The sequence below is a fragment of the Macaca fascicularis genome, chromosome 19, assembly GCF_037993035.2.
Source record: "Macaca fascicularis isolate 582-1 chromosome 19, T2T-MFA8v1.1".
In the NCBI taxonomy this organism is placed as follows: Eukaryota; Metazoa; Chordata; class Mammalia; order Primates; family Cercopithecidae; genus Macaca; species Macaca fascicularis.
The window spans coordinates 15,862,972-15,881,079 of NC_088393.1; the positions used below are offsets into that span (position 1 = coordinate 15,862,972).

The following is an 18,108-nucleotide window of genomic DNA, read 5'->3' on the forward strand; positions in this document are numbered from 1 at the left end:
CAGCCCCGCCGCGCCGCCATGATGGGGAGGTCCGGGGCGCCCCCCTCCCCCCCGCGCCGCCCCAGGGGGGGGCGGCCAGCGGGCTCGCCGCCATGTTGGGAGTGGCCAAGCAGGTCACCCTTAAAGGGCCCGCACGGCCTGAGTCCAGGGAGAGACCCCGTTACCATGACAACACCCTTGTCGTCCCACCCCCCAATGGCTCCTCATCACCCCACTGGTACTTCCTATGGTAGACTCGCTAAAAGCTCTAAAAGAGTGGGAAGGGGGCAGAGAAGTTCCCCCACGGGTCATTGATGGGTCATTGATAGGTCATTGAAGACTCCACCCAGCCAATTTTTAACCTTTTGTCCCCTGCCCCCCATCAGCTACCTTTCAACCGCAAGCTCACTCCCTCCTTCCCAATCATCCACACTGGACTTGCCCACACCTCCATGCCCCTAGAGTTGCCCTAGGTCTTCAGTCCTAAGTCACCTTCTCCACCCAGTTCCCAGGATCACAGCTTCCAGGACTACCCCATCAGACACACATCATGGCCTGTTGTCTTGTCGGATCCACCATGTATCCAGATATCTAACCACCTAGCCATCTCACCCACTTGCTCAATCTATCAATCACTCATCTACCTATCCAATCAACTAATCACCTATCCACCCACCCCTCCAACCATCTATTAATTCACCCAAACACCCACTCAACACACCCATTCACTTCCCATCTACCTACCCATTCATCCAGCACCCAAGCAAATACTCATTTATCCACATAACCAAGCAAGTACCCAACCATCCCCACACACAACTTTCCCCCCAGCCCCCTAAACATCCATCCACCAGTTTGCCTGTTGATTTGGCCCCTCCACTAGCATGTAAGTTCCATGAGGCCAGGAGTCCTGTCTAGTTCATTATTGTTTCTGCACTGCCCAGTTCTCAGGAGTCTCAGGAGACCTCAACATATGTACATATGACATATATAATCACAACATTCAAAAAATTTTTTTCTTACTATGAACCAGGCCTTTTCTAGGCAGACATACCCAACCTGGTTAACCAACTACCCAACTACTCACCTACTAGGTCAAACATCCAGCAAATGCTAACCTATCCGTCTGCCATTTGCTCCACCCACTCTACCCCTCACCCATCCACTCACCCATGTTTTGAATGACTCGTTTACCCAATCATTCATACACAGTATGAATTTATCCGTCTCCCAGACCCATGGCCTCCATGACATGAGGAGGGCCTGAGAAGATGCTCTCACTGTGGGATTGGGAGGTTGCCAGGGTTGGAATTCATGCTTCATTGAGAAGCAGGTGCTGCCTATGACAATGGTGAATACCTTTTATCGAATGCCTTTATGTGTCCTCTCACTGTGTAGGGAACTTTACGTCCATTTCACAGATAAGAAAACGGGCTTTTAAGAGAATGAAGGTCTAAGGTAACAAAGCTGGTGAGAGCTTATGTATATGGCCCTCTCCATGAGACTTCTAATTAGGGGAGAATTTGGGAGAGACGAATAGGGCTTGGGGGGGGGGGGCAAATGCCTTAGAACTGGCAATTCTTAGTGGGCAAAGAAATCAGCAATTTTACTGAAATCAAGATTTTACTGGGCAACTTCACACTGCCAGAGTGGTTGGGACCAGCAGCTCCACTCCCCATTGTAGGCCAAGTAGGGCTAAGGCAAGGTCAGACACCCCCCCCGCCAAGACGGCTATCTCTCTGCTCCCAGACCACGTGTGGTGAGGCAGGATGGGCAGCTCAGGTGGTGTCTCCATTGAGGCAGGGTGCTTTGAGGGGCTGGGGTTGACTCCGAGACCCCCGCGTCCTTGGAGAAAGCTGCAGGCTCTGGACAGCATCCCTCAGCTGAGCCTGAGTTCTCTCCATCTCATTTAGGCGGTGTTCCTGGGGAGGCAGTGGCGATGGGGCTCAGAAACCAGGAGAGGGCTGCACCCCAACCCTCGCTCCTCCACCGCCCAGACCTGTCCCAGGGCTCAGACGGCAGTCTCACCAGGCTTTTCAGACTGTGCCCTTCATAGATTGGAAGGTTGTGCTTTGAATCAAACTCTGAGCTCCTGTGGGGGTCGGGGGATGGGGGCGAAGGTCAGAGGCTAAGGAGTCCCTTCCAGCTCCTGGTTGGAGTGGCAGGGATTCAGGGGGGCGGAGCTTGGAGTGGAGGCGGAGCTTGTTCAGACTGAAGGGCGGGGCCTAAATATGCTTGAAGAAGGGTCGGACCAGAGACTGGAATAGTTGGAATGATAGGACCTATCAATCATCCCTTGGAGGCGGGGCTTGGCCCGTCCTGAGTGGGGTCGTAACTGGGCTTGAGGGAGTGCCCAGGCTGAGATATCTCAGTGCCCGGCCCAGCCAGGTTGGGAGGGGCTGATGGAGGGGTGGGGCCTGGATGAGAGAATCTGCCAGCGTCCTAGGCCGATCTTCGGGGGGGTGGGTCCACCTGGGGGCGGGGCTCGCCAAGAGGGGCCCGGACAGATTTTTATTAGGGCGGGGCCAGCGTGGGGCTTGGTCGTGCCAGGCGTGGTTTGGGGAGGGTCTGGTCAGATCTAATTGGATCGGGCCCACCTGGGGGCGGAGCTAATGGAGAGGGCTGGGCTCACCCAGCACAGAGCCTGGAGTCCAGATCCTGCAGCTGGCCCCGCAGCTGCTCCTGCTGCTCCGTCAAGGCCCGGATGTGGGTGCTCAGCGACTCCACGAGGCGGGACAGCACTTTCTGCTCCTCACGCAGAGCGGCCACCTCGCACTGCAGCTCTGCCAACTGTGGTGGGAGAGCAGCTGTAATCTGACCCGTCGTCCCGCCCCTGTGTCTCCCTGGAGACCCTGACCTTCCAGGCCCAAGCGTTCAGCGTCATCACCGGCCTGCCTAGTTGGGGAACATCCCTCCTGCCGTACAGCTGGGGAGACTGAAGCTCAGAGAGGGTCGGGCTAGGGCCGTGGTCACACAGCGCAGCGAGCTGGGTACTTGAACCCAGGCTTACCTGGCCCTTCAGTCTTCCCCAGTCGCGTCCCCGTCCCCACTCCCCAGGCGGGGACCTGGGCCTGACCTTACCTTGTTCACAGGTCGGTGCTTGCCCAGTGCCTGGTTTCGGTCTTGCGGCTGGTCTATTTGGCGCTGCCAGGGTACCGACGGCTTCCGAGGCAGCGAGGCGGAGTCCCGGGTCCAAGGCCGGGCGCGGGGCGCCGGGCCCGTGCTCAGGGAGCCTTTGGGTCGCGGCCAGGGCCCCGCAGATTGGCGGCGGCGGGCAGGACGCCGGGTTGGGACACTCTGCGTGCGCTGCACCGGCCGGGGCCGCCGCAGGGGCCGCTCTTCGTCCGGCTGTGACCGGGCCCAACTCTCTGAGTGGCGAACGCTGCGCAGAGACTGGCTCTTGGAGATGAGAGGGGTGTGCTTGGGGAGGTCCCGGGGGGCCAGGAAGCCGGGCTTCTCCCCTGCGGAAAGGCTAGGGGTGGGATGGAGGATCTCAGACCCTCTACCGGCCCCTGAGACGACTCCATCCCGACCTGACCAGAAGCGACCTCACCCCCAGGTGAACTTGTCCTTTTTTTTTTTTTTTTTTTTTTTTTTAAGACAAGGTCTTGGCCGGGCGCGGTGGCTCAAGCCTGTAATCCCAGCACTTTGGGAGGCCGAGACGGGCGGATCACGAGGTCAGGAGATCGAGACCATCCTGGCTAACACTGTGAAACCCCGTCTCTACTAAAAAATACAAAAAACTAGCCGGGCGAGGTGGCGGGCGCCTGTAGTCCCAGCTACTTGGGAGGCTGAGGCAGGAGAATGGCGTAAACCCGGGAGGCGGAGCTTGCAGTGAGCTGAGATCCGGCCACTGTACTCCAGCTCGGGTGACAGAGCGAGACTCCGTCTCAAAAAAAAAAAAAAAAAAAAAAAAAAAAAAAAAAAAAGACAAGGTCTTGCGCTGTCACCCAGGCTGGAGTGCGGTGACTTGATCATAGCTCACTGCAGACTTGAATTCCGGAGCTCAAGCTATTCTCCAGCCTCAGCCTCCCAAATAACTAGGACTGCTAGCGCATGCCACTACACCCAGGTATTTTTTTTTGGTAGAGATGGGGGTCTCCCTATGTTGCCCAGGTTTGTCTTAAGTTCTTGGCCTCAAGTGATCCTCCTGCCTCAGCCTCCCAAAGTGCTGGGATTACAGGCATGAGCCACTGAGCCTGGCTCCTGTCCTTGACTTCTAATAGTGTCCTCTTTATGACCCTTGACATCACTCCACCCTAACCTCTCCTCTCATCCCTGAGCTCAAACACACTGTGACCTTTGACCGGACCCTTTCTATAACCTGTGATTCCAGTCTGACCCTGGGCTTGACCTCTGCTCACAATGATGCATCTTCACCTCTGACCCCTGTCTGAGCCCTGCTCCTTCCTGTTCCCACCCATCAGACTCCAGACCAGACTTGAGGTTACCTGGAGTGGATCTGGGCCGGGGGCGGTGGGAGACGCATTGGCACTGATACAAGCACAGGCTGGCCCTCCTCGATGGCTTGCAGGATGGTGGGCAGTGGTTCCAGGGAGTCTCGGGTTGTCTGGTGAGGCATGCAGGACAGAGACTGAGCAAAATCTATGGGGTCAGAGTCTCCCAAGCCTTCTTGCCTCCCTACTCTGGGTTCAGGCCATACCTGGTCAAGCTCAGCAAAGATTGTACAGAGCTGGGCATGCAGGACAGCCAACTGGAGGGCCAGGTCACCGCTACCCTGGTAACCACTGGGTGCAGCATCCACATCCACCACGGCCACCTGGTCCAGGAAGCGTTGCATGGCTGGTCCATGTTCCTCCAGGAAGCTATTCATGAAGCCCATGTAGGCCTCCTTCTCACCAAACCTGGATCAGGGCCAGGCTGGGTGGGTCAGGTCAGGCACCTGCCACCCCCACACTCCCAGCATGGTCCCCCCCACTCCTAGCTTCCCAGCACCTACGGGGCACGGTTGGCGAGGTTCTGGATGACCTTGGCAATCAGTGTGAGGGTGCGGGCTGGGCCAGGTGCTGGATGCTCTGGTGCTAAACCAAAGAGGCTGGGTGCCAGGATGGCGGGGCACAGGAGCCGCAGGAAGAGGGAGGCGCACACCAGTCGGGGGCCCAGCACCTCAGAGCCACGTTCTTTGCATGCTTCTCGCCAGCTTGAGAACACAATGCCCAGCTCCGCAGGGAACCAGCTGGTGCAGAAGAGGCAATGAATGGTCAGATGGGGAGGCTATGGGCATAAAGGTTAAAGTCATAAGGTTGGGAGTCCCAGAAGCATTGCATGACTAGTCCATGATCCTCCAGAAAGCTATTCATGAAGGCCATGTAGGCCTCCTTTTCACTGAACCTGGGGTCTGGACTCCAGGATTGGGAATATCTGAGATAACAATGCTTGGGGTTATGAGTCAGCATGGGGCCATGGCTTATGTGTAGCTATGGCAATCGCTGGGGATAATACTCTTATAGTTGGGGATACAAGGTCACATGAAGACAGAGGTTATGAGCTTGGATATACTTATAATTAGACATGAGATTGGGGAGCCAGAGTACAAGATATAAAGTAGGATTGGGGTCTGGAAGTCACCTAGGGTCAGAAGTCACTTGATTGAACTCAGGGATTAGGTATGCAGGTTAACCTAGGGTCAGAGGTCAAGGGATTGGAATCCCAGGTCTCCTGTGATCAGTTGCATGGGATTTGAGGTGGAGGGTCACTTAAAGCCAGGGATCATGGACTTGGGGCATTATCTGGAAGCAGAGGTCATAGGATTGAGATCCTATGCTAACTGGAGCCAGTGGCATGGAATTGGGTGTATGGAATCACCTGTGGTTACAGGACAAGGAATTGGGTCTCGGGTTACTTGGGGTCAGTGGTGATAGGGTTGCATGGTGACAGGGTTGCCAGATGTAGTAAATGAAACTTCAGGACATCCAGTTAAACATGAATGTCAGATAATGGAGTGATTTTTTTTATTTACATTTTTCCTTTTATTTGGGACAGGGTCTCACTCTGTCAACCAGGCTGGAGTGCTGTGGCATGATCATAGCTCACTGCAGCCTTGAATCCTGACTCAAGCGATCCTCCAGCCTCGACTGGGAATACAGGTGCATGCCACCATGCCTAGCTCATTTTAAAAAAGCTTTTTGGAGCAATGGAGTCTTGCTATGTTGCCCAGACTGGTCTTGAACGCCTGCGCCTGGGCTCCAGCAATCCTCTTGTCTCCACCTCCCAAAGCATTGGAATTACGGGCGTGAGCCACCATGCCTGGCTCAAATGAGTAATTTTTTAGTATAAGCATGGTCCCAATAATTGCATCAAATTTAACTGAGTGTCTCCTGTATTTTATCTGGCAACCCTAAACTGGGGGTTGGGGCTAGCATGGTAAGCGGGGGTGGACTAAGGGGCTGGGGCCCTGATTCTCACTCGTAGGAATGGATAATGGTTTCGAAGACCTCCTCGCAGCTGTTCCGAAGTCTGGCCTGGTGCTCTGGCAGCTCCGGGGCTGGACACTTGCTGGGGTCCACTTCACAGTCCTCAGTGGAAGCACAGAGACGCCGCACAACCTGTCCTGCAGCCCAGCACAGCCAGATAGGGGCTGGGACCATGACCACCAAAACCCACCACACCCATCCTCCAACCTTGTCTTCAGGTTATTCCGGAGGCACCCAACATCTTGGGGAGCTCCCAATTGTCCCCAGGATCCTAGCACCTCCAAAACACCACTCACTACCAGAATCCAGGTTGCTCAAGGACTCTTAGAACTTCACCCAGGTCCCCTAGCTCACCAGCAGGCCACTGACACGGACTCTTCCCCCAGCTCACCCAGGGTCTCCTGGAGGTAATCCTGTGCCACGAGCTTCATGTACTCATCGATAGCCTTGGTGGCCAATGTGTTTTCCCGGAACAGCAGCGCCTCACGGCCTCCACAGCGCGCCAGCTCCGCAGTGCCCAGGTCAGTCACCAGCGCCTAGGAAGGGCAGGGGGTCAGGTTGCACTGGATGCAGACTGAGTCCAAGGGAATTCGGATCCTTGGCTCGTCCTTCACACCAGAGGCACAGGCCCCGCCCCTCGTAGCTGATGCTTAGGCCCAGTCCTTACTGCTGGGGTTCATAACCGAGGCCAGAACTTCTAACCCTCACAGCAGAAACTTAAACCTTTTAGCGCTGGGGTTCAATCTGGGCCCCGCCCCTCATGCGTAATGCTCAGGCCCCTCTCGCAGCTGAAGCTTAGGCTCCGCCCTTCAAGGTGTCTCGCCCGTTATGAATGATAATTAGGCCCCGCCCCTCACAGCTGCAGCTCAGGCCCAGTCCTTCAAAGTGCCCCGCCCCTTACAAGTACAGCTCAGCCCCCGCCCCTCACAGCTGACGCTCAGGTCCCGCCCTTCAAGGTGCCCCGCCCCTTACGGGTGATGTTCAGGCCCCGCCCTTCTAGGTGCCCCGCCCCTTACAGGTGACACTTGAACCACGCCCCTCACAGCTGATGCTCAGGCCCTGCCCTTCAAGGTGTCTTGCCTCTTACAGGTGCAACTCAGGTCCTGCGCCCCAATTACCGCCCGAAGCGCGTTATCGGTCTACCCCTGGTCGCCCGGGTCCGCGCTGTCGCGGTGCCGCACCTGTGCCCGGCCAGTGGCCCGCAGCACGCGCACCATGGCGGCCGCCAGCTCCTCCTTGGCTTGCGCAGGCAGCGCGGGCTCCAGGGCCCCGCAGAGGCGCGCGTAGTGGAAGGTGAGGAACTCCGCCAGCTCCTTGTAGCGCTCGGACGGCAGCACACGCAGGCGACGCGCCCGAATCCGCGCCCGCAGCGCTGCGCCCGCCGGCGCCCCGAGCAGCGGGAACCAGCGCTCCAGGCCGGCGGCTGGCGCGCGTGGGGCGCCCAGCTCCTCCAGCGACAGGGCCACGCGGCCCAGCACCGCGCTTCCCGGGCCCAAGCCGCGCAGCCGCAGCGACAGGCGACGTGCAGGTGGCAGCGCCTCGAAGTGAAAGCGCTCGGCCCAGAAGAGCTGGCCTGGGCCGGCCCGAGGCGCCGTGCGTGCCAGCAGCGCGCCATCCAGCCACAGCTCGGCGCGCACGCCGGGTGCCCCCGCCGCTGCCCGGGGAAGCCCCTTCGCCTCGTGCACCCACACGCTCAGCCATGTCTCTTCCCGCTCCACGTTGTCCTGCAGATGGGAGTGGGATGGGGGAAGCGTTTTGGTTTGTTGGCACCCCAAAGAGGGCACCGCAAGTGAAGCGCGGAGCCTCAAACCTGGTGCGCTGGGTTCCTAGTGAGATTGCTGGGCCTTTGGGGAAAGAAGTGGAGCCACGGGAGTCCGGAGGTGGCTACGCGGAAGTTTTCTAAAGCTTTTCTGGGCTCTCCGGGAGAGTTCGGGGCTCCAGGGCATAGAAGAGTAGTACTGGAGTGAAGACTTCGCGATTATCTGGTAGGTAGGGCTTTGGGTGCATATAGGGTCGAGAGCGGACAGAAGGGGCGGGTCTGATATTCCCGGGGCTGGTAATAGATGGAAGGGGAGTCTTGGAGCCTTTGCAACGATGCAGGCGGGACAGGTGCGTTGGGAGAGCGGGTTATGGAGAGAGCTGGCTTTGGGTAGAGTGGAAGGGGTGGGCCAGGCCTGTGGGCGGGGTCTCCGTGTCCCGCTTTATTGAGGGCAATGACCTGGGTGGGCTGGAATTGGCGACGAAGGTCCTCGATCCAGCGGTCTCTCTCAGCGGCCGAGCGACAAGAGAAACAGCGGCTTCCGCCCGTCCACGTTACCTGTTGGGATGGAGAATCCAACAGTGTGTGATCCAGGCCAAGGGTGAAGCCAAAGGGTGGGAGGTGGGACTGAGGTGGAACCGAGGTGGATTGTCTGCACTTACCTGAAAGCAATGGGGCTCCCCCAAGAGGCTGGGGTGCAGTGGCCAGACCCGCACATCCCGCTCGGCGCCCAGGTCCAGTTCAGAGAGTGTGGCCAGCGACTCCCTAGAGCCCAGAGCACTGGGGGGCCTGGGAAGGGGGCGGGGGAGCACACGGTCATTCCTGCCTCTTCCCATCCCCCATAGCCTGAAGGGTAGAGGAAGGCCAGGAAGGACTTCAACCCAATTCGGATCCCTTTTCTACCCTGTGCCCCCTCCCCATGGCGCCTCCTTACTTTTAGCATAAACTCAACTCCTGGTGACCTATATGACCAAGTAGAGTCCAGATGTTGTTACTTCATCTCCCTCCACCTAATCCATCACTTTCTGAGCTCCAGCCTCCCTGGCCTTGTTTTATTTTTATCTTATTTATTTATTTATTTAAAGCAGAGTCTTGTTTAGTGCAGTGGCTGGATCTTGGCTCACTGCAACCTCCGCCTTCCAGGTTTAAGCGATTTTCCTGCCTCAGCCTCCCAAGTAACTGGGATTACAGGTGCCCACCACCATGCCCGGCTAATTTTCTAATGTTTGTGTTTTTAGTAGAGATGGGGTTTCACCACGTTGGCCAGTCTGGTCTTGAAATCCTGATCCCAAGTGATCCACCCACCTCAGCCTCACCAAAGTGTGGGAATACAGGCGTCAGTGACCGCACCCAGTCCTATTTATTTATTTATTTATTTATTGAGACAGAGTCTCACTCTGTTGCCCAGGCAGGAATGCAGTGGCACAATCTTGGCTCACTGCAACCTCCACCTCCCAGATTTAAGCGATTCTCCTGCCTCAGCCTCCTGAGTAACTGGAATTACAGGCGTGTGCCACCATGCCCGGCTAATTTTGTATTTTTAGTAGAGATGAGATTTCACCACGTTGCCAGGCTGGTCTTGAACTCCTGACCTCAAATGTTCCACCTGCCTCTGCCTCCCAAAGTGTGGGATTACAGGTGTGAGCCACCGCACCCAGCCCTATTTATTTTTGAGACAGAGTCTTGCTCTGTTGCCCAGGCTGGAGTGCAGTGGCATGATCTCTGTGCACTGCAGCCTCAACTTCCCAGGCTCAAGCAATCCTCCCACTCAGCCTCCCCAGTAGCTGGGACTACAGGTGCCCACCACCATGCCTGGTTAATTTTTGTATTTTTTGTAGAAGTGGGGTCTCACTATATTGCCCAGGCTGGTCTTGAACACCTGGACTCAAGCAGTCTACCCACTTCGGCCTCCCAAAGTGCTACCCCTGGTCCACTTCACCCAGCCCCCTTGGCCTTGTTTTAGTTGCTTCTTTCTGCCTCTTGGCCTTTGCACTTGCTGTTACTTCTGCCTGGAATGCTTTTCCCACCCCGCTGTTGGCCTAGTTAACTTCCATCCACCCTTCAGATCTCAGCTCAAGGGTCCCTTCCCTAACCCTCCCAGACCAGTTGATTGACTTAGCTCCCATTTTAGAGTTATTGTGTCAGACTTTGCCGGCACCCTGGCTCTGTGCTACGTCATTCAATGTCCCCAGAATCAACTGATGTGGGGCAGAACACAGAGGCTACAGGGGGTGTTTGGTGTAGATTGGAATGATAGGCAAGAGGAGGAGGAGGAGGAGGAGGAGGAAGGGCCAGTGTTGAACCTCAGCCCCTCCAGCCTCTCATACATCCTTACCCATCCCGGGGCTCCGACCTGGCCTTTTTCTTCTCTTTCAGCCTCTTGAGCAACCCCTGTGGGGAAGGGACTGTCAGCTGGACAGAAATCTGTGCTCCTTCCGCAGCTCCTTCCCTCCCAAGATATCCCAGAGGATCTGCTGGTCTTGGAGGACCAACACCAAGCTCAGGCTGTATTAGCAGGAATAATAAGAGCAACCAACAGCTCCTAATTTTTGGTTCATTTGTTTTTTTAAGACAGGGTCTTGCACTGTCAGCCAGGCTGGAGTACAGTGGTGCAATCAGAGCTCACTGCAGCCTCAAATTCCTGGGCCCAAGTGATTCTCTTGCCTCAGCTGGGACTACAGGTGAATGTTACCATGTAGAATTGGGGACTTGCTATGTTGCCCAGGTTTGTCTTGAGCTCCTGGTCTCAAGCAATCCTTCTGCTTCCAGCCTCTCAAAATGTTGGGATTACAGGTGTGAACCACTGTGCCTGGGCCAAACTCCCATTTGTAAAGCATCAATCATATATTCCCATGCACTATTCATTTATTTATTTAAGACATGGAGTCTCCCCATGTTGCTTAGGCTGGTCTTGAACTCCTGGCCTCAAGCAGTGTTCTCTGCTCAGCCTCCCAAGTAGCTGGGACTACAGCTGTGCACTGCCCTGCCTGGCTCCTGCACTCTCTATTGGCTTCCCAAAAACAACCCCTAGAGAAAGATTATTTCATTAACTCCATTTGACAGACTGGGACTCTGAGGCCCAGAGAGGGTTAGCAACCTGCCCCAGATAGCCCAGCAAGAGTGCCCTTTCAGCTGTGAGGGTCCAAGAGTCTTGGCTCTCCCCTCTACCTACTCCCTTCACTGGCTGCCTTACCCGAACGTTGTGGACCTGGTTGGGACCAGCATTCTCTGGTTCTGTCTTTCCAGGCATCCGATCTGTGGGTAGTTATGGGTGGCAGGTTGGGGGGTTGGAGTCATCTTAGATTCTGCCCCACTTTTAGAGCCTCCCAAATGCCCCAGGCCTTTCCACTCTTCAAGCTTACCTGGATCCCTGAAGTTCCCCATGGCCACGTGGATGCTGCCCTCGGAGCTAGCACTTCCCACCCGGGGCCTTCGGGGACCCTGTTCTCCCGCAGGAGTGGGTAGTCAGAGAGGGGAGGCAGGCAGGCAGGCAGACCGAGGGAGAGGCAGACACCTTCCCACTATCCTCCCTCCAGCCCGTACCTCTGTTCTGCCCTCCTCCTTTTTCTTTCTTCCCTCCCCTTGCCCAGGTGCCCCTTCTCACCTCCTCCTCTCCTCCAAGCAGCACCAGCTTCCCATCAAGCAGGGTGAAGCCCCCAATGTCCCAGACAGGCACGTCGGGTGTGGGGGCCTCGGGGATCTGTGGGGTAGGGGGCTCTGGCTCTGGCTCCGGCTCCAGCTCTGGGAAGAAGAGGAGGCACTGGGGGACTTAAGAGACGCTTTCTCTCCCTCAGGCCACCCTTTCCATTCCCGAAGGCTTATGGTGGGTTCCCTCCTAGGTGCCCCCCACCCCAGCAGCTGTATCGGACTGTATGACCTTGGGCAAGTTTTCATGTCTGTCTGGGCCTTGTCCCCACTAACCATGGGTAGCAGACACAGCTCACCTACCATGTGTCCAGTACCCTGTATACCACTCCACACACCTTCTTGCATTGAATCCTCCAAAAGCCATTCAAAGGGCTATGATAACAGGCTCAGAGAGGTTGAGTGACTTGCCCAGGGTCACACAGCTTGTGAGTGGTTGGGCTGGGCTTCAGTCACAAGCATTCTTCTCTCTTTTTTTTTTTTTTTCTTTGCATTCTTCTCTTAACCAAGACAACATGTGGGTCCGAGAGGTTAAAAAACAGGACCGAGTCTGGGCACGATGGCTCATGCCTGTAATCCCAACATTTGGGAGGCCGAGGTGGGGCGGATTGCTTGAGATCTGGAGTTTGAGAACAGCCTGGGCAACATAACAAGATCCTGTCTTTAAAAAATAGCCTGACGCAGCTGGGCTCCGTGGCTCACACCTGTAATCCTAGCACTTTGGGAGGCCGAGGCGGGCAGATCACCTGAGGCCAGGAGTTTGAAACTAGCCTGACCAACATGGAGAAACCCTGTGTCTACTAAAAATACAAAATTAGCCGGGCGTGGTGGCGCACGCCTGTAATCCCAGCTACTTGGGAGGCTGAGGCAGGAGAATTGCTTGAACCTGGGAGGCGGAGGTTGTGGTAGCCCAGATAGTGCTATTGCACTCCAGCTTGGGCAACAAGAGTAAAACTCCGTCTCAAAACAAAACAAAACAAAACAAAAAAACCCTGACACTGTGTTGTGTGCCCATATTTCCAGTTACTTGGGAGGCTGAGGTGGGAGGATCGCTTGAGCCGCAGAATTCAAGGCAGCAGTGAGCTATGATCATGCAGCTGCACTCCAGCCTGGGCGACAGAGCAAGACCCTGTCTCTGAAAAACAACGGCAGGCCAGGCGCAGTGGCTCACACCTGTAATTCCAGCACTTTGGGAGGCCGAGGTGGGTGAATCACCTGAGGTCAGGAGTTTGAGATGACACTGGCCAACATGGTGAAACCCCGTCTCTACTAAAAATACAAAATTAGCCGGGTGTGGTGGTGCACACCTGTAATCCCAGCTACTAGGGAGGCTGAGGCAGGAGAATTGCTTGAACGCGGAGGGCAGAGGTTGCAGTGAGCCGAGATTGCACCACTTCACTCCAGCCTGGGTGAAAGACTGAAACTTTGTCTCAAAAAAACAACAGGCTGGGTGCAGTTGCTCATGCCTGTAATCCCAGCATTTTGGTAGGCTGGGGCAGGTGGATCACCTGAGGTCAGGAGTTTGAGACCAGCCTGGCCAACATGGTGAAACCATGTCTCTACTAAAAATACAAAATTAACCAGGTGTGGTGGTGCATGCCTGTAATCCCAGCTACTCGGGAGGCTGAGGCAGGAGAACCTGTTGAACCCGGGAGGCAGAGGTGCAGTAAGCTGAGATTGCACCACTGCACTCCAGCCTGGGCGAGGAAGTGAGACTCTGTCTCAAAACAGAAACAAAAACAAAATAGGAATATAAGCAGTGAGAATTAAATGAGCTTCCAGGAAACAGAAGGGCTGAATTAGCCCTCCCAGACTGCCTGTCTGTTCCCGCGTTTTTACCACCAGGAGCAATAAATGATAACTCCCACTTATTAACGGATCACTTAAAATATGCTGGGCCCTAGCCTAGTGTTACATTCCTGAGCCCTAATTCTTGCGATATCCATTACTCTTCTAGATCCCCCTATGTGACACTTAGCACCATCTGTCATTTTTTTTTTCTTTCTTTCTTTTTTTTCCCCTTTGAGATGGAGTCTCACTCTGTTGCCCAGGTTGGAGTGCAGTGGCGCAATCTTGACTCACTGCAACCTCTGCCTCCTGGGTTCAAGCTATTATCCTGCCTCAGCCTCCTGAGTAACTGGGAGTATAGGCATGTGCTACCATGCCCAGATACTTTTTTTTTTTTTTTTTTTTTTGTATTTTTAGTAGAGACAGGGTTTTGCCATGTTGGCCAGGCTGGTCTCGAACTCCTGAACTCAGGTGATCCATCCGCCTTGGCCTCCCAAAGTGCTGGGATTACAGGTGTGAGCCACCATGCCTGGTCCATCTGTCATTTTCTTGTTGATGTATTTTCAGTCAATTCCACTACACTGTGAGCTCCATGGGGCAGGGAGTGTCATCCGTCTCTTTCACTAGTGTGCCCTCAGTGCCTAAATCAGGGCCTGGCACATACAATAGAAGCTCAACATCACACCTGTAATCCCAGCACTTTGGGAGGCTCAGGCGGGCGGATCACAAGGTCAGGAAATCAAGACCATCCTGGCTAACATGGTGAAACCCTGTCTCTACTGAAAATACAAAAAATTAGCCAGGCGTGGTGGCGGGCGCCTGTAGTCCCAGCTACTCAGGAGGCTGAGGCAGGAGAATGGCGTGAACCCGGGAGGCAGTGCTTGCAGTGAGTGGAGATTGCACCCCTGCACTCCAGCCTGGGTGACAGAGCGAGACTCTGTCTCAAAAAAAAAAAAAAAAAAAAAGGCCGGGCACGGTGGCTCAAGCCTGTAATCCCAGCACTTTGGGAGGCCGAGACGGGCGGATCACGAGGTCAGGAGATCGAGACCAGCCTAGCTAACACGGTGAAACCCCGTCTCTACTAAAAATACAAAAAACTAGCTGGGCGAGGTGGCGGGCGCCTGTGGTCCCAGCTATTTGGGAGGCTGAGGCAGGAGAATGGCGTAAACCTGGGAGGCAGAGCTTGTAGTGAGCTGAGATCCGGCCACTGCACTCCAGCCTGGGTGACAGAGCGAGACTCTGTCTCAAAAAAAAAAAAAACAAACAAACAAAAAAAAAAAACTCAACAAACCTCTGCTTGAATAAATAAATGAATATGAGCAAATAAAATGATGTACTCTCCAAAATGGAGATCATTATTCTTATTGAACTGATGGAGAAGCTGAGGCTTAAGGGCTCAGAACAAAGACACGGAAGCTAGAAGGTAGAAGAGCAGGAGGCAGGCTGAGGATGGATATCCAGGTAGGAAAGGATGGGCTTGAGCCATTGAAGGAGAGACCCGTTGGGGCCAAGAGCCATTTAGCCTCTGGATAATACCACCATGGGTCTACATTCACTGTTCCGTCCTCAGATGGACGCTCTGCCCACAGGACCTTGGCAACTCCTCCTACCTTCTTCAGGGGGAAAGAGGGAACAGGGTAGCTGGGCCCCAGCCACTTCCTGCTGGGCTTTCACACTCCCCACAACTTCCTGTGTCTGTAGGGTTGATGCTCCGGAGGCAGACAAAACCCAAGCATCCGCCTTCCCAGCCCGGCCCAAGCTCAGGGTGGGGGAACCGTGTACCTGGGGCCTCCTGCTCTGGCTCCGGCTCTGGCTCCGGTGGTGGGTTCTTATGCCTCCCCCAGAGGGCCTTGGAGAGTCGAAGGCGACTGGTCCGTGACTCCTTGGGAGGCGCAGATAGGACCCGACGGAATATCGAGCGAGGGGCTGGCTGGGTGCTGACCATGGGCTCCTGGTGGCTCAGGGCCCTGCCCCAGCCAGCAAAGCGGCCCCAGCGAAACCCTCCAGCTCCCTTCTCCCCACCGCGCCCTGTGTGCCAGCGATAGGAAGTCAGCGGAGAGGGGGCTGCGGGCTGGGTTTGGGAGGTCCGGCTTGGCGACGGTGGGTCCATGGTGCGGCGGGGGTGTCTCCTGGGGGGCGAGAGAGTGACAGTTGTGCCCAGTGTCTGTCCACACACTGCCCTCATCTCGGCCCCCTCCCCACTCTCAGCTCTGCCTTCAGGAATCCCCCTGCCCCCACCTCCACTGCCTCCCTTACCTTGGTTTCCTGACCAGAATCAGCAGCCGTCTGCACCCTGCCTGGCTTCCTCCCTCGGAACCCAACTCCACGTGACCCTCTCTGTCCCACCCCACCCCACAGCCAGTCTGGGAGGGCACAGTGGGGGCAGGATGCTGGAGGTTCGGGGGAGGAGAAGAGAGGAGGTGGGTTACTAGGCTTCTAGCAAGAAGGACCCAGAGTCCCTCCCTGACGGGGAGGCAGCGCTTGCCCCTCTCTCTGAGCCTCGGTTGCCTTCTCTGCAAAATGAGTACAGGCTGAACAAATGCTGGTGAGAATACAGAGCACCTAGAACTCTCAGCCACAGTTGGCCGGAGTGTAGACCCATTCCCTCGTGTTGGGAAACGGTTTGGCAGGATCTACTAACACTATTAGCTGGATCTTCTCTGACTCAGCAATTCCATCGCTGGGTAGATATCCGATAGGTATGCCCCCGCCTCCCAGTGCAATGCATAATAGCCCCACATTGGAAACAGCCCAAGTGCCCACTAGTGGAAGAAGGAATAAATTGTGATCTCTTCACACAGCCGAATATCATACAGCAGTGAGAACAAACTAATGAATAATTTAACTTGGGTGAATCACAAACAATGTTGAGCCAAAACCAAAACCAAAGCCATAAAACGCCAGTAATCTGAGCTATTCAGGAGGCTGAGTTTGGGAGGTCTGGCTTGGAGACAGTGGGTCCATGGTGGGCGGAGGGGGGTCTCCTGGGGGGCGAGAGAGTGACAGTCGTGCCCAGTGTCTGTCCACACACTGCCTTCATCTCGGCCCCCTCCCCACTCTCAGCTCTGCTGAGAGGAGGATCACTTGAGGCCAGGAGTTCAAGGCTGCAGTGAGCTGTGATCATGCCTGTGAATATTGGCAGTGCACTCCAGTCTGGGTGACATAGGGAGACCTCATATCTAACTTGTTTTCTCTTTCTCCCCTCCCTGCCCTCGGGAGACCGCACCTCTAAAAAGCAATAATAAATTAAACCCCCAAAACAATGAAGAGTATACACTTTGTGATTCCATTTACATAAAATCCTAAATCAGGCAAAACCACATGTAACAAGTCAGGATATCAGTTTCTTTTGGAGGCACTAGTGGCTGGGAAGAGGGCACAAGGGGAGCTTCTGGAAGATGGCCAGATTTATTATTCTTCTTCTTATTAATTAATTGATTTATTGAGAAGGAGTTTTGCTGTGTCTCCCAGGCTCATGTGCAGTGGCACGATCTCGGCTCACTGCAACCTCTGCCTCCTGGATTCAAGTGATTCTCCTGACTCAGCCTCCTGAGTAGCTGGGACTGCAGGTATGCACCACCATGCCTGGCTAAGTTTTTTGTATTTTTAGTAGAGATGGGGTTTCACCATGTTGGTCAGGCTGGTCTTGAACTCCTGACCTCAAATGATCTGCCTGCCTCGGCCTCCCAAAGTGCTGGTATTACAGGTGTAAGCCACTGTGCCCCGCCCTTCTTCTTATTATTATTATTTATAAATGAGGTCTGTAAAAATAATATAGATTTCATAAAATAAAAATATAATATTTATATTACATAGTAATATAATAATATATTATAAATAATATGAATATTATTATTTTTTGTAGATGAGGTCTGTCATCCAGGCTGGAGTGCAATGGTGCCATTATAGCTCACTGTAACCTCTAACTCCTGGGTTCAAGTGATCCTCTCGCCTCAGCCTCCCGAGTAGCTGGGACTACAGCTGCATGCCACCACACCCGGCTAATTAAAAATAATTTTTTTTTTGTAGAGATGGGGGTCTTGCTTTGTTGCCCAGGCTGGTCTTGAACTCCTGGCCTCAAGTGGTCCTTACACTTCAGCCCCCCAAGTAGCTGGGATAATAGGCACATGCTACCATGCCTGGCCTATTTTTTTTTTTTTTTGACGTGAAATTCACATAACACAAATTTAGCATGTTCTTTTTTTTTAATAAGATTTTTCTTTTTTGAGACAGAGTCTTGCTCTGCTGGAGTGCAGTGGCACAATCATAGCTCACTGCATCCTTGGCCTCCTGGGCTCAAGCGATCCTCCTACCTCGGGCCCTTGAGTAGCTGGGACCACAGTTGCATGCTACCTGGCTAATTTTTAACTTTTTATCTGTTTGTTTTTTGTAGAGATGGGGCCTCACTATGTTGCCCATGCTAGTCTTGAACTCCTGGGCTCAAACAATCCTCATGCCTCAGCCTCCCAAAGTGTGGGAATACAGGAATAGCATGAGCCTCTG

The 18,108-nt window shown here is 54.6% G+C and overlaps 1 protein-coding gene across 3 annotated transcripts; it reads right to left on the reverse strand.

Annotated features, from left to right (window-relative positions):
- Positions 1–1,583: 1,583 nt before the first annotated feature.
- On the reverse strand, positions 1,584–15,924 carry RASAL3 (RAS protein activator like 3). Of its 3 annotated transcripts, none has more exons than XR_012428489.1 (18): positions 15,862–15,924; positions 15,388–15,734; positions 11,777–11,913; positions 11,535–11,613; positions 11,366–11,427; positions 10,508–10,563; positions 8,835–8,961; positions 8,632–8,730; positions 7,595–8,137; positions 6,805–6,949; positions 6,435–6,550; positions 4,940–5,176; positions 4,643–4,844; positions 4,431–4,549; positions 3,061–3,451; positions 2,612–2,769; positions 2,008–2,071; positions 1,584–1,901 (listed from the first exon to the last, which is right to left on the reverse strand). XR_012428489.1 is itself a non-coding variant. In XM_005588290.4 (18 exons), exons 2-18 carry the CDS (start codon positions 15,713–15,715, stop codon positions 1,758–1,760), a joined length of 3,036 nt encoding a protein of 1,011 aa, XP_005588347.2. In that variant the 5' UTR covers positions 15,716–15,734; positions 15,862–15,924; the 3' UTR covers positions 1,584–1,757. The 3 variants fall into 3 exon arrangements, 2 of the variants coding, with proteins under 2 accessions (XP_005588347.2, XP_065390507.1); XM_005588290.4 differs by having other exon boundaries at positions 6,406–6,550; XM_065534435.1 differs by lacking the exon at positions 2,008–2,071 and having other exon boundaries at positions 6,406–6,550.
- Positions 15,925–18,108: the final 2,184 nt, after the last annotated feature.